This window comes from Papio anubis, chromosome 19, assembly GCF_008728515.1.
Source record: "Papio anubis isolate 15944 chromosome 19, Panubis1.0, whole genome shotgun sequence".
Lineage (NCBI taxonomy): Eukaryota > Metazoa > Chordata > Mammalia > Primates > Cercopithecidae > Papio > Papio anubis.
In genome coordinates, this window is record NC_044994.1 from 50,543,123 (window position 1) to 50,559,111 (window position 15,989).

Below are 15,989 nucleotides of genomic sequence, written 5' to 3' on the forward strand. Positions count from 1 at the left end.
GCAAGCTCCGCCTCCTGGGTTCACGCCATTCTCCTGCCTCAGCCTCCCGAGTAGCTGGGACTACCGGCGCCCGCCACCACACCCGGCTAATTTTTTTGTCTTTTTTAGTAGAGACGGGGTTTCACCGTGTTAGCCAGGATGGTCTCGATCTCCTGACCTCGTGATCGACCCGCCTCGGCCTCCCAAAGAGCTGGCATTACAGGCGTGAGCCACCGCGCCTGGCCTTTTTTTTTTTTTTTTTATACAGAGTCTTGCTCTGTGGTCCAGGCTGGAGTGCAGTGGCGCAATCTCGGCTCACTGCAACCTCCGCCTCCCAGGTTCAAGGGATTCTCATGCCTCAGCCTCCCCGAATAGCTGGGATTACAGGCGCCCGCCACCACGCCCGGCTAATTTTTGTATTTTTAGTAGAGATGGAGTTTCACCATATTGGCCAGGCTGGTCTCGAACTCCCGATCTTGTGATCTGCCATCCTAAACCTCCCAAAGTGCTAGGATTACAGATTTGAGCCACGGCGCCCGGCCTGAAGGCTGCAGGTTTGAAAGGGCTGAAAAACCTCAGTACTGAAAGAATGGACAGAAATCTGACTTTTAAAAAGTCCTCCATAATTAGTTTTCATTCGGGGTTTTGCGGCCTGTAAGTACTGTGGACTTCATGGCACAAGACTTCTGGAGAAGGCTTCTGAGTAGAGTGTTGACTCCATGGGGCTTAGTCTTCAAAGGAAACCCATTCTGCGGCACAGGTTTTAAGCCAGTCATGTTGCAGGGAGGCAAAGGAGAGCTTAAGGTAGGATGGGTGTGCTCTTTTGAAAACCAACTAGCAGGCAAACAGCAGATATTTAGTTATGTAGCTGGCAACGAGGAAGATGATTCTTTCAGGTCACGCGAGTTCTCTCTTAACTTCCTTGAATGAAAATCCTAAATGCATCCTGGTAATACCCAAGTAGGCACTTTGATGTTTCCTTTTCAAAGGCAAATGGAATGTTCTGCGTCTATTTCTTTTTGAACTCACAACTGCACTTAACATCTAAATTTAAGGAAAGGCTTCCTGAAAAAGTAGACTGACGAATTTCTTTCACTTATTTAAAGTAGTTTCTTGCAGTCCTATAAATCGGAAGGATTAAATGAACTGCTTGCTAGAGAAACAGTAGCTGGGACGTGGGAAGAATCCTACGGTGGCTAATAAGACGTCTCGATCGTTTGCGTATGCAAAGGATAACCTTAAGCTTGAGTTTGATATTTCACGTTGCGGCTCAAAAATGAACTGCCTTTTATTCAAAGAACCATGCTGTATGTTTTCGTGTGGGTGGGTGTGTACTCGGGGCGGGCGCTATGTTGGTTTTGTTCCCTACAAGGTTGACACAAGCAATGGCGACTCGCGGCCACACTGGGGCAGCCTCTCCTCGGCTGGCGGCCGGGCCGGGCGGCTCGCTCCCGGGAGCTGACAATGTAGCCAAGTCCTGCTCGCCGGGGCTGCAAAGAATTTAAAGGGGTCTAGAAACATCCATCTTTTCCCCTTTTCACAGTTAACAGCGAGCTCAGGGCTCTTGGTAAAAAGACCACCGGGAGGAAGAAACGCTCAGGGCGTTTTTGTTATTGTTCGCAAAAGCCTCTATCGCCCCCAAACGTCCAGCGCGCCCCCTCCCCTAAGCGGAGGGAACCTGGGAGGGGAGGGAGGGTCGGCGGCGCCGGCCAAGCGCGCCCGTACACGTCCCTGCGGACCCGCCTAGCGGCGGGGTGACCCCCACCTCGCCGCGCTGGAGGCCCCGGGCCGGGGTGGGCGTGGGGCTGAACTCCGCTACCCCCGCAGCCCGCGGCCCTCTCCCCAGCCTGGCTTGTGATTGGCTTGGGGGGCGCGTGCGCCCGCCCCGACGAGCGGGGAGGGTCCCCTCGCGGCGCCGGTGGGAGGAGGCGGAGGAGGGGGCGGAGAGAGCGGGGGCCCGGACGGCGCTAGCGAGGAGGCGGGCGAGCCGGGTCCCCGGGAGCGCGAGGAGGCTCGGAGAGGGGCGGAGAGCCGTGGGGCGGGAGGGAGGCGCGGGCCGCAGGGAGGGAAAGCCCGGCGGGCTCTGCGCCGCCGCCGCGCGCAGGGAGAGGCGCCGGGGCTGCTGCTGGGTGCTCGGCGCGCTCTCGGGAGCCGCCGGCCCGCTGGTCCCGCAGCCTTCCGGGAGGAAGCGGCGCCGGCAGCGGCCGGGGCGCGCGCTCGGGCACCCTCACCTGCCGGCGCCCGGCCGGTTCTCCGGCAGGGCGTGCGCAGGGCAGGGTGCGGGACCCGGGGGACCTGGAGGCAGAGGGGAGACCCGGCCGCCCGCGCCGCAGCACAGCCGCCGGGAGCGCCTCGGACCCCGCGCGGGTCGCCGGCTCCATGGCGACCGGGCTCGGGGAGCCGGTCTATGGACTTTCCGAAGACGAGGTGAGTGGCACCCCCTTCCTGCCCGGGACTCCCCAGGGAGTTCCTGTCCCGCGCCGGCAGGGGGAGGGGAAAGGGGCCGCCCCCGGGGTGCTCGTACCCGGCGTTCGCAGGGGCCCCAAAGCGGGAGGGCCCCGGAGCGGGATCGAGGGGAGCTTGGGTCCTTCCGCATCCCCCATCCTCCGCAAGCCGAGCGCATTGTTTGTAAATAAAGCGGCGCGACGCCCTTGGAGCTGGGGGTTCACTCCGCCGCTCCTCGCTTTTGGGAGGGGAGGGAGGGGGCACGCGCGCCTCTCTTCCCCCTTCGTCTCTTCCCCCTTCCTCTCCAAACAGCGTCTCCTGGGGCTGTTGGGCAACTTTCCGCCTCTCGCCCCTGCAGCCCGGGAGTCCATGATGCATGTCACGTCTGGGTCGCGCGGCTGGAGACCCGGGGCTGCGGAGGAGCCGGATCATTTCCCCCTGGAACTTTCTGTCTCATGATTGTGTGGATCAGCAGGCGCTCAGAAGCCTGTGCGTGCTTATCCCGCCGGGAATGGGGGACACGCTGCGCGTGTCCCTCCCCTCGTTTTGCAAAGTCTACGGCTAGGATTGTGGATTTCGGAGCCTCGGTGGGGGAGGTGTTCAAGGCTGGTGGCAGGTGCTCCTGGAAACTTGGGGAGGAAGCTTGCAGCCCTGCCATTTTTTTCCTCCCGAGGATTCAAAGCCCGGCACCTCCGGGGTGGGTGGGGAGAGGAAAGCTCAATTGATCTCTTTTATTAATAAAGCGAATGAATAAGCCACGCCTTCCAGGCGGTCGGTTTCACTGGAAAGGGCTTTGTTTTTACCTTCACTCTCTCTTCCGTGCCTCCCACTCCCCCCTTTTGAAACAGTCCTTCTAAATCACTGCCTAGTCCTCTTTCGACCAGCCACCGTCGGCCCTTACTGGTATGTTGCTCTGCCAAAAAGGGGGGTGGGACCCTTGTCGCGGGCGCGGCGTGACAGGCAGGCTGGATGGAGCAGGTAGGAGTGGTTTGCCATCTGGCGGGGTGCGCGCTCAGGTCTGGCTACCCTTTCGAGAGGTGAATTTACAACCCAAGAAGCATTACTCAGCAGGGAGGTATTTCCTATCCTGGTTGTGCATTTCATGAAAAGTTGATGCCTGGAAATTCAGGCTTTCTCGATTTCTCTTTCTTTCCCTCCCTCCTTTCTTTTCAGAGGTTCTCTCTTTCTCTCCTGATGGGGGTGGGGTTGGAAGAAAGGCTATTATCTGAGACAGGCTCGCGTTATGGCTCCGCTCTCTGCAGCTCTCCTACTCTGGCATAGTGTGTGTGTGCCTGTGTGCTACGTAAGTGTGGAATGAAAGGTATTTTGGGGTGGGAAGGGTGTTTGGGGTATGAATTGTTTTCTTAGCGGTGCTAGGCAAAGCTTGATGTATTTATTTGATCAAAGAATGATCACAGTGCAAATAATGTGTGACTTGTGTGTGTGATTACTTTGCCTCGCTGTGCTTTTGTAAAATAATTTCCCGTTTTGTGTAACTACCTGGGGATAGGTGAAAAGTAGCATTGTTTCATTGACCCCGGGGGATTCTCCTCTCTCCCTCCTGGCTTCTCTCTTTGAGGAGCTTTCGCTTGCATCCTTTACTTCTCCATTTAATTAGTGGCAGTAGAGGGCAGGCCCTGAGCTCTTAGAGTTGCAGAGACACGGACATTCCTAAACAAAGGGGCTACTTGGGTTGACGTATTGCGGGGGCCGGGGGTGGGGGGGGGGGTGAGGACAGCTGCATTTCATCCTAGTTTCTTTTAAAAAATGTTTTAATAACATGATTATTTGTAAAAACTCCCCGAAAAAAGGATTTTAAGAGTGTTTTGAGAAGTGCAACTGGATAAATAAAACACGTTAATGTCACTGTTGTTTATGCTTTATTTACATTGGCAGTGAGTGTCAGAATCTACCTAGAGCACATCTTGCCACTTCTGTGTACAGGAGTCACTACTAATCATCATAACTGGTGTCTAGTGTGCAAGTGAAGCTTGGAATGTAAACAGAGTCCGAGTGTGTGTTGGCATGTGACTGGGTTCACTCCTGCATGTTGCTAGAAGGGAATTTGGGGCTGTATAGGAAATAGCAAGAGGTGATGAAGACACCTCTTATTATCTATTTATTGCCATGTCGCTGGTAATATTTAGTGGCACACACATTGTATTACACAAGATGAGTCTCATCTGCCTTCCTTTTTCAACTTTCTCCTACCAGTGAAAAAATAAGCGAGGGCAGTTTTGATGACTTCACATTTCAGTGGTATTTGTTTATCATGGGCGGTTTCATGCTGTCAGGTTGCCCTTCAGAGAATCAGGGAATGCCTTCGTAGAATATTAACGACAAATTGTTGAATTTGCACAGCTTGTTTTGTATCCCTGAATTAGTATGTGTAAGAAAAACCAATGGAAGGTTTTAGCAGGCTCTGAAAGTAGAATGCCCGCTGAAGCAAACGGCAGGGTGGTTCTTCCAAGGCGTATTAAGCATGGGTGCACTTCAGTTCGTAGGCCTGGTGTGCTGCAGAATATCCCATATGAAGAGATTTTGACCACTATTTAGACGAGTGACCTCATAAACCTTTTAGCAAAGTAGACACTCATACCTACCACATTTCTTCAAAGTAGATTTGTATTTTGATTTGAGATTGATGAAAAGCATGATATGTTTGGAGTGCACCTAGTTATGTCCCAGCTCATAAAGACTGTTGAGCTCTCTGCACTGCTGTTGATGAAGCATTGCATGAATCCAGAAAATGGGGATGCCAAAGCAGAGGCTTTGGTGCTGTTCCTTGCATCATCGGCAGATGTCTGTCCACTTTGTAGAAGGGAAGGGGTTGAGATGTGGGCTGTGTTTGTGTGAATGTATGTGCTATTTAATTTTTGCGGTGTGTTTCAGGTGGAGGTTTCTCTGGTGAGTTATAATTCATGTTTATCCTGATTTAAATCATGTCATTTTAGGTAGCCAGATTTAAAACCGTCAGATGAAGTACTTTTGGTGTTGGAGGGATTAGCAGTTTACAAAACTTCTGATCCATGGCCCAAAATCACATTTGGTTTGGAATCAGAACACTTTTGACTAGTTTCTGCATCTGGCTTGAGTCCTTGGTGGATTTTTTGTTTTGTTTTATTTATTTATTTTTGTCACTCTGTAGTGCATTTTGGTATAGTTTACTTATGAATGTTACTGCTAACTTTCTGAAATCTTTAATCCATTTTAGAAAGGGATAATTTATTGAAAAGATTTTTCTACTGATCAAAATACTGGGATTGAATGGCAGCTTCTTATCACATTAGATATGACATTAAGTAATTTCATTAGTAGTTAAAATGAAGCAAATGGCATACAAATGAAGGCCAGGCTGACATAGGATAAATGACACCTTCTCTCCTTATCCTATACAAACCCGATAGTTGGCTACTTTTGAATGCCTCTTCTATACCAATGGTAAAAATCCGGCTTAATTGAGGCCACATTCTAGCCTAGTCACAATCAGCTTGCATTATGTCCTTTGAGATGTGGCAGATCTGCTTATAGGTGCCAGTCACCACAGCTCCCTGCTGGCTAGCTGGCTTAGGGGTCTTTCTACTCATTTGCATATAATTATCTACTTCATAATCAACCTTTGAGGTTAACTTTTGGCATGGATACCATATGTTTTTCACTTTAAGATACTGTCACTTTTAAGATGCGCCATGAGAGCAAAGTGCTGAGCCTTGTGCACATGCTGTGTCACTTAATTCTCATGAGAACTGTATGAGCTGGACTGTGATTTACAGATGAGGAATGAAAGCTCGAAGAGGTTACGTGACCTAGATGAGGACACAAAACAAATAAGTTATGGAGCCAGGTATTTTGAATAGAAAGGCCTAGTTTTTAACATGCTGAATAATCCTCCCTTTCTGCCAAATGCCTGGAAAGGTCTTAATATCTAGATTATTCAAGATAATGTAAGAGAAATAAACACCACTGGTTGCAAACTGATGGCTACTGGACCAGATTTGACCAGGAGCCGTGCTTAATGTGGTCTCCAGAGTGTTTTAAAGCTTGGAAATTTCATGAAAATGGTAAAAATCTGGCTTAATTGGGGCCACATTCTAACCTAGTTACAGTCAGTGGCTTACATTATGTTCTTTGAGATGTGGCAGCTAGTTGTGCTGTGGTTGCAGTCACCACTACTTTCTGTTGTCTTAGGGGTCTTTCTACTCATTTACATATAATTATCCACTTCATAACAAACCTTTAAGGCTAACCTTTGGCGTGGATACCATATTTCTTTCACTTTAAGATGCTGTCACTTTTAAGATAATGCCACTATTTCATGTACCACTAAGAGAAAAAATTGCTGTCAAGTTACGACATACTGTTCATCTTATGAAGCATCCTTATTTCAGAGAAGTTGAAATATGAAAACAAGGATATTTTAGAATTGATGAATTACAGTGACTAGAAACCTGGGAAAACTCCAAGCCATCAGTTTCAATAGCTCCAATCATTCAATACTTTGAAGTCAACGAGTAGTCAGATTTCTGCTTTTCTGTGTTTGAGAAAACTGCTAGGAAAAGAGAAGTGCTCTTAAATAGGCATTAGCAAAGAAGGAACTGGGGTCCTAGATGATAGCCAACTGGATAGCCATCTGTAAGTGATTAAGAATAGTTGTTAGTTTTAAAAAGGGGGCCTGTGTGTATTTTCAAGAGATGACTTGGGAAACCCTATGTGCCATCTTTGCAGCTGTGCAAAACGGTGAGGACAAGATTGCTTTCAGAAATTGTGGTTTAGATTTTGCTTGGATCTCAAGGTGAATGCTGACAGGCTGTTTTCTGAAGAGAGAGAAGGCTTGCCCAGTCATGCCAAGTCCAAGGCCTGTGTCGGGTCTAGATGCTGGATGGTAGACTGTATACCCAGGACATATAGGTAATGTTTGAGAAACAAATCTTAAAAGGGCCTAGTTTTCATGGTGACATTTAAAATCAGTTTTTAAAATTCTTGAATATAATGTGTTGTTTTAAAATTTGATTCTAGGGACCGGGTGCAGTGTTCACTCCTGTAATCCTAGCATTTTGGGAGACCGAGGCAGGTGAATCACTTTAACTCGGGAGTTTGAGGCCAGGCTGGGCAACATGGTGAAACCCCACCTCTACAAAAAATAGAAAAGTTAGCTAAACATGGCAGCATGTGCATGTGGTCCCAGCTACTTGAGAGGCTGAGGTGGGAGGATCACTTAAACCTGGAGGCAGAGGTTGCAGTGAGCCAAGATCATGCCACTGCACTCTAACCTGGGCAACAGAGTGAGACCCTGTTTCAAAAAAAAAAAAAAAACTACTGAATATAATTTATTTTCTTCACAGATGTAGTGTCTGTGGAATTTGTAGACATTGACATTTTAATTTTCATTATATTTAGTTTTATTAAATCAGAATGTTATGATTGTTAATTTCATTATTGAACATCGGTTTCCTTAATTTAAGGAATAAAAATAATTTTGCTTAGGCCAGACATAGTGGCTTACATCTGTAATCCTAGCATGTTGAAGGCCAAGGCTGGTGGATCACTTGAGGTCAGGAGTTTGAGACCAGCCTGGCCAACATGGTGAAACCCTGTCTCTACAAAAACAAAAAAAGAAAAGAAAAGAAAAGAAAAAAAATTAGCTGGGCGTGGTGGTGGGCACCTATAATCCCAGCTACTCTGGAGGCTGAGGCAGGAAAATAGCTTGAACCCTGGAAGCAGAGATTATAGTGAGCCGAGATCGCACACCATTGCACTCCAGATTGGGTGACAGAGTGAGACTCTGTCGCAATAATAATAGTCCGGGGCAGTGGCTCATGCCTGTAATCCCAACACTTTGGGAGGCCGAGGCTGGAGGATCACCTGAGGTCAGGAGTTTGAGACCATCCTGGCCAACATGGTGAAACTCTGTCTTTACTAAAAATACAAAAATTAGCTGGGCATGTTGGGAGGCAACTGTAATCCCAGTTACTCAGAAGGCTGAGGCAGGAGAATTGCCGGGAGGCAGAGAAGTTCAGGCCATTGCACTCCGGCCTGGGCAACAAGAGCGAAACTCAAAAAAAAGAATAGTAATAATTTTGCTCCAAGGGTGAGGACGGTGACAAATGGTGATCCTCAGATGACTGCAGTTTATTTGCCATTACAGAATGCAATTCAAATGAAAACCATTGCACAGTATTCAGGTGTTTCTTCAGTGCAGTGTGTGTCCACATCACCGGAAAGCTTACTTGGGAAAGCTTGTTTTGGGATTCTGGGGTACCTCAACATATCTGGTATATTTTCCCCAGAAAAATGAGTAATCTTCGGGGGCTGAAGTGGACAGATTGCTTGATGCCCAGGAGTTTAAGACCAGCCTGGGCAACGTGGTGAAACCCCGCCTCTACAAAAAATACAAAAACTTAGCTGGGTATGGTGGCATGCACCTGTGGTCGCGGCTGCTGGGGAGGCTGAGGTGGGAGGATGGCTTGAACCTGGGAGGTTGAGGCTGCAGTGAGCCATGATCATGCCACTGCACTCCAGTCTGGGTGACAGAGCAAGACACTGTCTCAGAAAACAAAGGCAAACAAGCCAAGATCACCCCAAAGAAGAATTCCCAACATATTAAAAGTCATTGAGTTTTGTACCCTTTAAATGGATGAATTGTGTTGTATGTGAATTACATCTCAATAAAACTGTTTAAAAATATTAAGAATGATTGACCAGCACCTTTGGGAGGCCGAGGCAGGCAGATCACGAGGTCAGGAGATCGAGACCATCCTGGCTAACATGGTGAAACCCTGTCTCTACTAAAAATACAAAAAATTAACTGGGTGTGGTGGCGGGCACCTGTAGTCCCAGCTACTCTGGAGGCTGAGGCAGGAGAATGGGGTGAACCCGGGAGGTGGAGCTTGCAGTGAGCTAAGATTGCACCACTGCACTCCAGCCTGGGCGACAGAGCGAGACTCCATATCAAAAATAAATAAATAAATAAATAAATAAATAAAAGAATGATTGAGTGTGACATTATTGCAGCAGTACCTTGGAGTTTCTGCTAAATTACTTTTGCACTCATTTCAAAAGGAAGCAACTGTGCTCATTGCTGATTTAATCACCTGTCTGCTTGTGCAGTGTTTAAAATGGCATCATGAAAACATGGCAGTGTGTGATAGATTAACAGCCAATTAAATTTTTTATTTTAAGTTACAAGATCTGTATTAAACAGATTTTATTGTTGCCCTTAAATTTCCAGTCTTAGATGAGTAGCAGCAGTGAAAAAAAGAGATCCTAACTTAAGAGTTTTCAAGCTTTTTGATGTTGCAGGTATTTGAATAAGTGGCTCTGTCTTACTGAAATATTTGTTAACTGGCGATAAAGCAAACTATGTGTTGATCTTTTGGTAGTCCATGCTAAGGAGGATTAGAATAATATATAAATAATATAATGGTGACAATAAGTATTAGGGCAGGAGGATTAAAGAAGGGTGGGAGAAGTATGACAAAATGTTACTTTCTGTTTTTACATTGTTTCTCTTCCAGGTCACAATATAAACAAATGTATTTCATTTTCAGACTATAGGTGGCAATGTTTGTACTGTTCACTGTTTAATGTTACTGTTGGCTTGGGTGTTGCTTGTTGCTGGAATATGGAAATGAGAGCATAATTTAGAGTTGAGAATAAAGAAACTAGATTTAGAAAACTAGAAACTAGATTTAGATTTAGTAGAGACTTCCTAAATAGTCCTAGTTCTGCTGTGTGGACCCTTCCATAACTTTCTGTTACCGACTCTGAGAAGGAGCTGATAATTATGACAACTACTGATGTTTGATTAGCAGAGACATTCTCGATTCCTGATGCAAGATTGTGGCTGAAGTTTTAGCAGGACGTTTGGTGGTCGGTGGTATAAAGATCTGGGCCTCTTATTTCATGAATAGTAGAATCTCACTGTGATTGTAATACTTCGTTTTGAACCCGAGTGGTGATTATTGTAATACCTTTAGGTGAGAAAAGCCTTATTATGTAAGTGTATCTGGGGTAACTAGCTTCAATTTGACACCCCAGTCGACTTTTTGTCCCTGACTTCAGTCCTGTATTGATTCAAAACTCACCAAGTTAAATGGCAAGGCTCTCAGATTCCCTTGCTGTCATCACATTCAGTGTTTGGTGACTTCTTGGCAGGCAGACATCTACCAAGAGATTTTGTATTCTTTTTATACCTCCTATTCACCAAAAGAAAAGGGCCATTCAAAAGTGAGTTTTTCTTTTTTTTTTTTTTTTTAAGTTTAAAAAGCTGTGATGTGGCCGCCTATGGTGGCTCATGCCTGTAATCCTATCTGTTTGGGAGGCCAGGGCAGGCAGATCACTTGAGGCCGGGAGTTCAAGACCAGCCTGACCGACATGGCAAAACCCCATTTCTACTAAAAATACAAAAATTAGCCGGGCGTGGTGGCATGCCCCTATAATCCCAGCTACTTGGGAGGCTGAGGCAGGAGAATCACTTGAACCTGGGAAATGGAGGTTGTGGTGAGCCAAGATTGTGCCTCTGCACTCCAGCCTGGGTGACAGTGAAACTGTCTCAAAAAAAAAAAAAAAAAAAAAAAAAAAAAGCTGTGATGTGAAATCTATCCTGTGAAGGTGGAACTTGGGAGGGCTTGTAAGGATAGTGGTCCCATGAAGAGCATGAACAAACCGAGGGAACTGTCCTTTTGCTGGTTTGGGTGACGTCCCATCACTCGTCACTTTGGGCTGCAGTGGACCAGTGATTTCCCAGGCACACTGAAGTGACATGTAGATGGCTTATTTAAGTGGCTCCGGCATGTTTCCACCTCCTGTCTACCAGGCAGAGACCGTGTGCCCTGTCTTGAGGGGACCCAGTGGTGTGGTGACGAGGGCCTGATTTGCATCTCCACCCCCTGGACTTGCCTGTGTTAACATTTTTTTTTTTTTTTTTTTTTTTTGAGATGAAGTCTCACTGTGTCGCCCAGGCTGGAGTGCAGTGGCGTGATCTTGGCTCACTGCAAGCTCTGCCTCCCGGGTTCATGCCATTCTCCTGCCTCAGCCTCCTGAGTAGCTGGGACGACAGGCGCCCACCACCACGCCTGGCTAATTTTTTTGTATTTTTAGTAGAGACAGGGTTTCACCGTGTTAGGCAGGGTGGTCTTGAACTCCTGACCATGTGATCCGCTTGCCTCGGCCTCCCAAAGTGCTGGGATTACAGGTGTGAGCCACTGCGCCCAGCCAACAATTTCTACATTCTAATTAATTTCTAGTTTCCACCCTGAATCAAGGCTTAGCTCTTGGTCTCCTTGGCTGCAATTTTGGATCATGTCTTATAATGTATATTTAAAAGCATGTAGTAAAGCTGAAATTCCCATTGTGGGTAAATGCTGAGATTGTTGTAACAGTGAGAAGTGCACTTGGGAACCATGGCCAGTGCTTCTCTAGCTGACCGGAGGTCACACTGAGTTGCCTCTGTTGAACTTCTGTTATGAATGAATGCTGGAAAATGCAAAGCTAATCATTTTTTTTAACCTGATCTCTGTGACGTTAAGTTTTAGATTTATGTTTTGGCAAGTGAGTGTTGAATGTCACTAATGTGAGGAAGCCTGTGAGGGCAGACTTTGGGTCAGAGGTAATATAGGAGATGAAGACCCTTTCTATCAATTTTTCTTGTTTAATTGAAGATGTTTGTGTTGAATGGGTTAGTTTTATTTACATGTGTAAGTTCTTTTTTTCTTAATGCTAGAAGTTACTTTGGTTTTTCGGAAAATGCAAGTAATCCTAATCTATTTAGAGAATTACTTTGCTTAGTAAGCACTCAGTACTGTTTAGTAATGGGGAAACGTGTGTTTGTGTCCCACAGCGTGACAGGCTCCACAAACTTACTTACGAATCTCCTGACTACCCCGAGAACCTGAAGAATGGGACTTTGTGGAGAGTCTTCTGCGTTCTTTGCTAGTCTCTATTTTTCCTTCTCAGTTATTAAGTGAGTTGTCTTTGGGTGTCCTCATCATGCTGACTTCATCTTGCCCAGTTTGTTTTGGGTAGAGGAAGGAGTGCAAGGTTTCAAGAAAAAGCAAAGCCTGTATAACACGGTGAGACCCCATCTGTACTAAAAATAACCAGAATTATCTGGATATGGTGGCACATGCCTGTGGTCCCAGCTACTTGAGAGGTCCAGGTGGAAAGATCATTTGAGCACAGGAGTTCAAGGCTGCGATGAGTAATGATTGCACCACTGCACTCCAGTCTGGGCAACAGAAGGAGACATCATTTCAAAAGAAAAAGAAAAAAAAGACAATCAGTTCACTTCCTATTATTCTTCTTGCTCTTATTCCTTTTGTGCTTCGTGCATTGTGTGTGACAATTGGATGCAGCCATAACTATTGTCAGTAACTTGGTTTTTAAGTTTCAAACTGTCTGTATTTCCTCCCCACTTGTTAATTCCATAAGATAAATGAATGTGGCTTTTGGATTGAGCTACATCTACAGGGAGCTGAAATTCTCCTGTTGACTTTGAATTCTAGAGTATGCTTATGCTGATTCTTGAGAAATTGGCATGTGCCGTGCCTTTGGAATCAATACCTTAATTTTCAGTGAATATTATTTGTGTTATTACTAGAGAGAGCACTTTAAGCCAGGAGTAAGAGCTTTTCCTCCTTTCGAGAAGTGAGGTACAGAAGAGTATACTGCAGCTGTGGGAGTGATGAGTGGGGTGGGGCAGTGTTGAAGAATAATACCATGAAGATGTCAGCAGTATCATATTAAATAGAAAAAGTAGGTTATAAGACAGTGGATGGAGTAGAACCCTATTGTGGGTAAAAGTGTTTACATGTAGAGAAAATGACTAGGGACTGGGCGCAGTGGCTCACGCCTGTGATCTGAACCACTTTGGGAGATAGAGGTGGGAGGATCACTTGAACCCAGGAGTTCAAGACCAGCCTGGGCAACATAGTGAGACTCTGTCTCTACAAAACAAGAAAAAGGAAAAACTGACTAGGGATACATTCCAGCATGTTAATGGAGGTTATCTTTGAGCAAAGGGGATTATCGGTAGTTTTTTATTGTCTCGTGTTTTGCTTACATGTGTTGTCTATATTTCTACAATAAATCTTTTTTTCTTAATATAAAAGTTTAAAACTGAGTTTAAAAATCCCCGAAAGGCATGTACTTCAAGCTTCAAGTGAAACGTTGTAGTACTTGTTCAGTACAAATATTGATATGGTGTTTGTTCAGTGGAACATTTATTTATTTAGGGTCCGCCTTGTGTTTTGTATCTAAGGATCACAAGGTCATTTTCATGTTAGGAGCTCACCACTACGTTGGGAGTTGGAGGGATAAAGTAAGGATTATTTTAAGAAAAAAATGACTAGTAAATTGTATTTCTTTTTCCCCACTTGCAGTTTGCAAAATAGATGTTTCATTTCTCTCCACTGTGGACACTTGAAGTTTGAATTTCTGTCCTTCTGTGCACTTCAGTTGCGTGAAAGTAATTTACATTGCTAGTAGTGTTTTGGGTTATCTGAAATTTTTTGTGTGTGCTATGGAAATTGTCTCCTGTGATCAGACTCAAATCCGTTTCTCCTTGTTTTTGTTTTCTTAGGTTTTGAGTTAGAGACCATCTCATTACTCTGTTAGGTGTTGAATAGTTTTAGGTGTCAGAGTGATAGCTTTGCCTACATAGCAATACTCACCTGTGAGCGGTCAGCTCTTCTTTGTTTCTTTCCACTGACTTGTAATATCCAGCCACTGTTGGGTGTGACCTAGAGTATATCTCTTCCCAAACAGAAGGGTGGAGTTGACAAACACCATGTTACATTTAATCAGAGACTTGTCCTTGTCCCCCCTCCCCCAGCCTTTTAATAATTCTGAATTCATGTTATAGTTGGTACGTGTTTAAAATGTTGGTAGATTTCTTGTACTCACGCCATCCTCCTCCACTCCCGTCACCCCCAAAAAGTGATAGCTGACAGTTGATGGCGTCTTAGAATTGTGAGGCTTGAGTTGGTCCTTCTCAATTCATGTTTTATGGTGGCCCATAAATTGTGAAAGATAATTGATAGTTGTCATGGGAACTGGTTGTGGTGTTTAGTTACGATGTCTCAATTAGGAAATGTTCACTTAGACAGTAAGGAAATGGACCAGCTCAGGGATGTCTTTAGGAACCAGGTTCATTGTTTTTTCTGCTTTCCCTTCTACAGCCTGGCTCTTTCCAGGGCTTCTTGGTCCTAGGCTGGCTGCCACTGACAGAGCTATGCATTTTTAAATTTTTTTACTTTTTTTCGAGACAGTGTCGCTCTGTCGCCCAAGCAGGAGTGCAGTGACACCATCTTGGTTCACTGCAACCTCCGCCTCCTGGGTTTAAGTATTCTCCTGCCCCAGCCTCCCAAGTAGCTGGGACTACAGGCATGTACTACCACACCCAGCTAATTTTTGTATTTTTAATGGAGATGGAGTTTCACCATGTTGGCCAGGTTGGCCTTGAACTCCTGACCTCAAGTGATCCACCTGCCTTGGCCTCCCAAAGTGCTGAGATTACAGGTGTGAGCCACCGTGCCCAGCCAGAGCTATGCCTGTTTTTTTTGTTGTTGTTGTTGTTGTTTGTTTGTTTGTTTTTGTTCTTAAGTATGTACTTGTAAAGGAAAGAGAAAGGCCTCTTGTGCCTTTCTCTTAAAATTAAGGAAATCTCTTGTGTCTCAGGGCCCACAGAAGCTGAGATCTGTTCATCCTGCAACCAGTTGCCGTGGCAAGGAGGAGATAGAATTACCTTTTTTTCCTTACCTCTTGAGCTGGGGTATGGTGACCCTGCATTCCACACCTTGGATAGTATGTCCACCTTCAGAAATGCCCCTGGCTTCGTGAAATGCACATGCTCCCTTTCCCCAGGGAGGCAACCCGAATATGCATCTACGTATTGCAAGGATCTCTGGGTAATATTACACCTGAAAGGAGGTTTTTTTTGTTTGTTTGTTTGTTTTAAATTATCTGCTCTCTCAAAACATTGAACCTACAATGGGCAAGAAAGAACAGGATGACTACAATGAACCTTCTATTTGGAGAAGGAGAAAATAAGACACTCACGGTGGGGTAGCTGGCTGAACAGGAACAGCTGGGAGCGTTTGCTTTGGTCAGCCAGTCTGGCAGCTTGCCTCTGCTGAAGTCTGTCCAGGGTGAGAATCTCCCTTGGGCATTGTCCTCTGCAGCTGCACCTGGATGGGGTAGGCACTGGCAAAGTTCCTTTTCTTGGGTGCTGCTTGGCATTAGTCTGGGGCTTCAGGATTGGTTGTCTTTGGGTTGAATAGCCACAGGCTTGTTCTAGCCTTACTGAGAATGTCTTTGGCAAAACTGCTCCCAGGAAAACTCAGGCTCTGGGTTTTGCGTCTAGTCAATTCCATGGGCTGGTAATGGCAGCCAGTGATCTTACCTAGATGAAGTCTCTGGTTCTGGGAATTCCTGGGTCTTAACAGTAAGTCCCACAGCCCCGCTAATCCCCACCGCATCTGCCTTGAGGCAATTTAAAAATAGCCTAGAATGAAGAGCCACACAGTTTGGGTCTAACAGACAAGAGGGGCCATTTAACCCACTCTGCT

At 46.0% G+C, this 15,989-nt stretch overlaps 1 protein-coding gene across 7 annotated transcripts in view; it reads left to right on the forward strand.

The window, feature by feature from the left end:
• The first annotated feature begins 1,924 nt into the window (after positions 1–1,924).
• Positions 1,925–15,989, forward strand: part of NEDD4L (NEDD4 like E3 ubiquitin protein ligase) — a 365,913-nt gene continuing 351,848 nt past the window's right edge. For 2 of the 7 annotated variants that reach the window (XM_017951786.3, XM_017951788.3), the window contains exon 1: positions 1,925–2,406. In XM_017951786.3, coding sequence (XP_017807275.1) covers positions 2,359–2,406 — 48 coding nt within the window. In that variant the 5' untranslated portion in view covers positions 1,925–2,358. Of the gene's footprint in view, positions 2,407–3,174; positions 3,728–15,989 lie in introns of those variants that run through there. The other 5 variants (XM_009192806.4, XM_017951787.3, XM_017951784.3 and 2 more) reach the window with 4 other exon arrangements.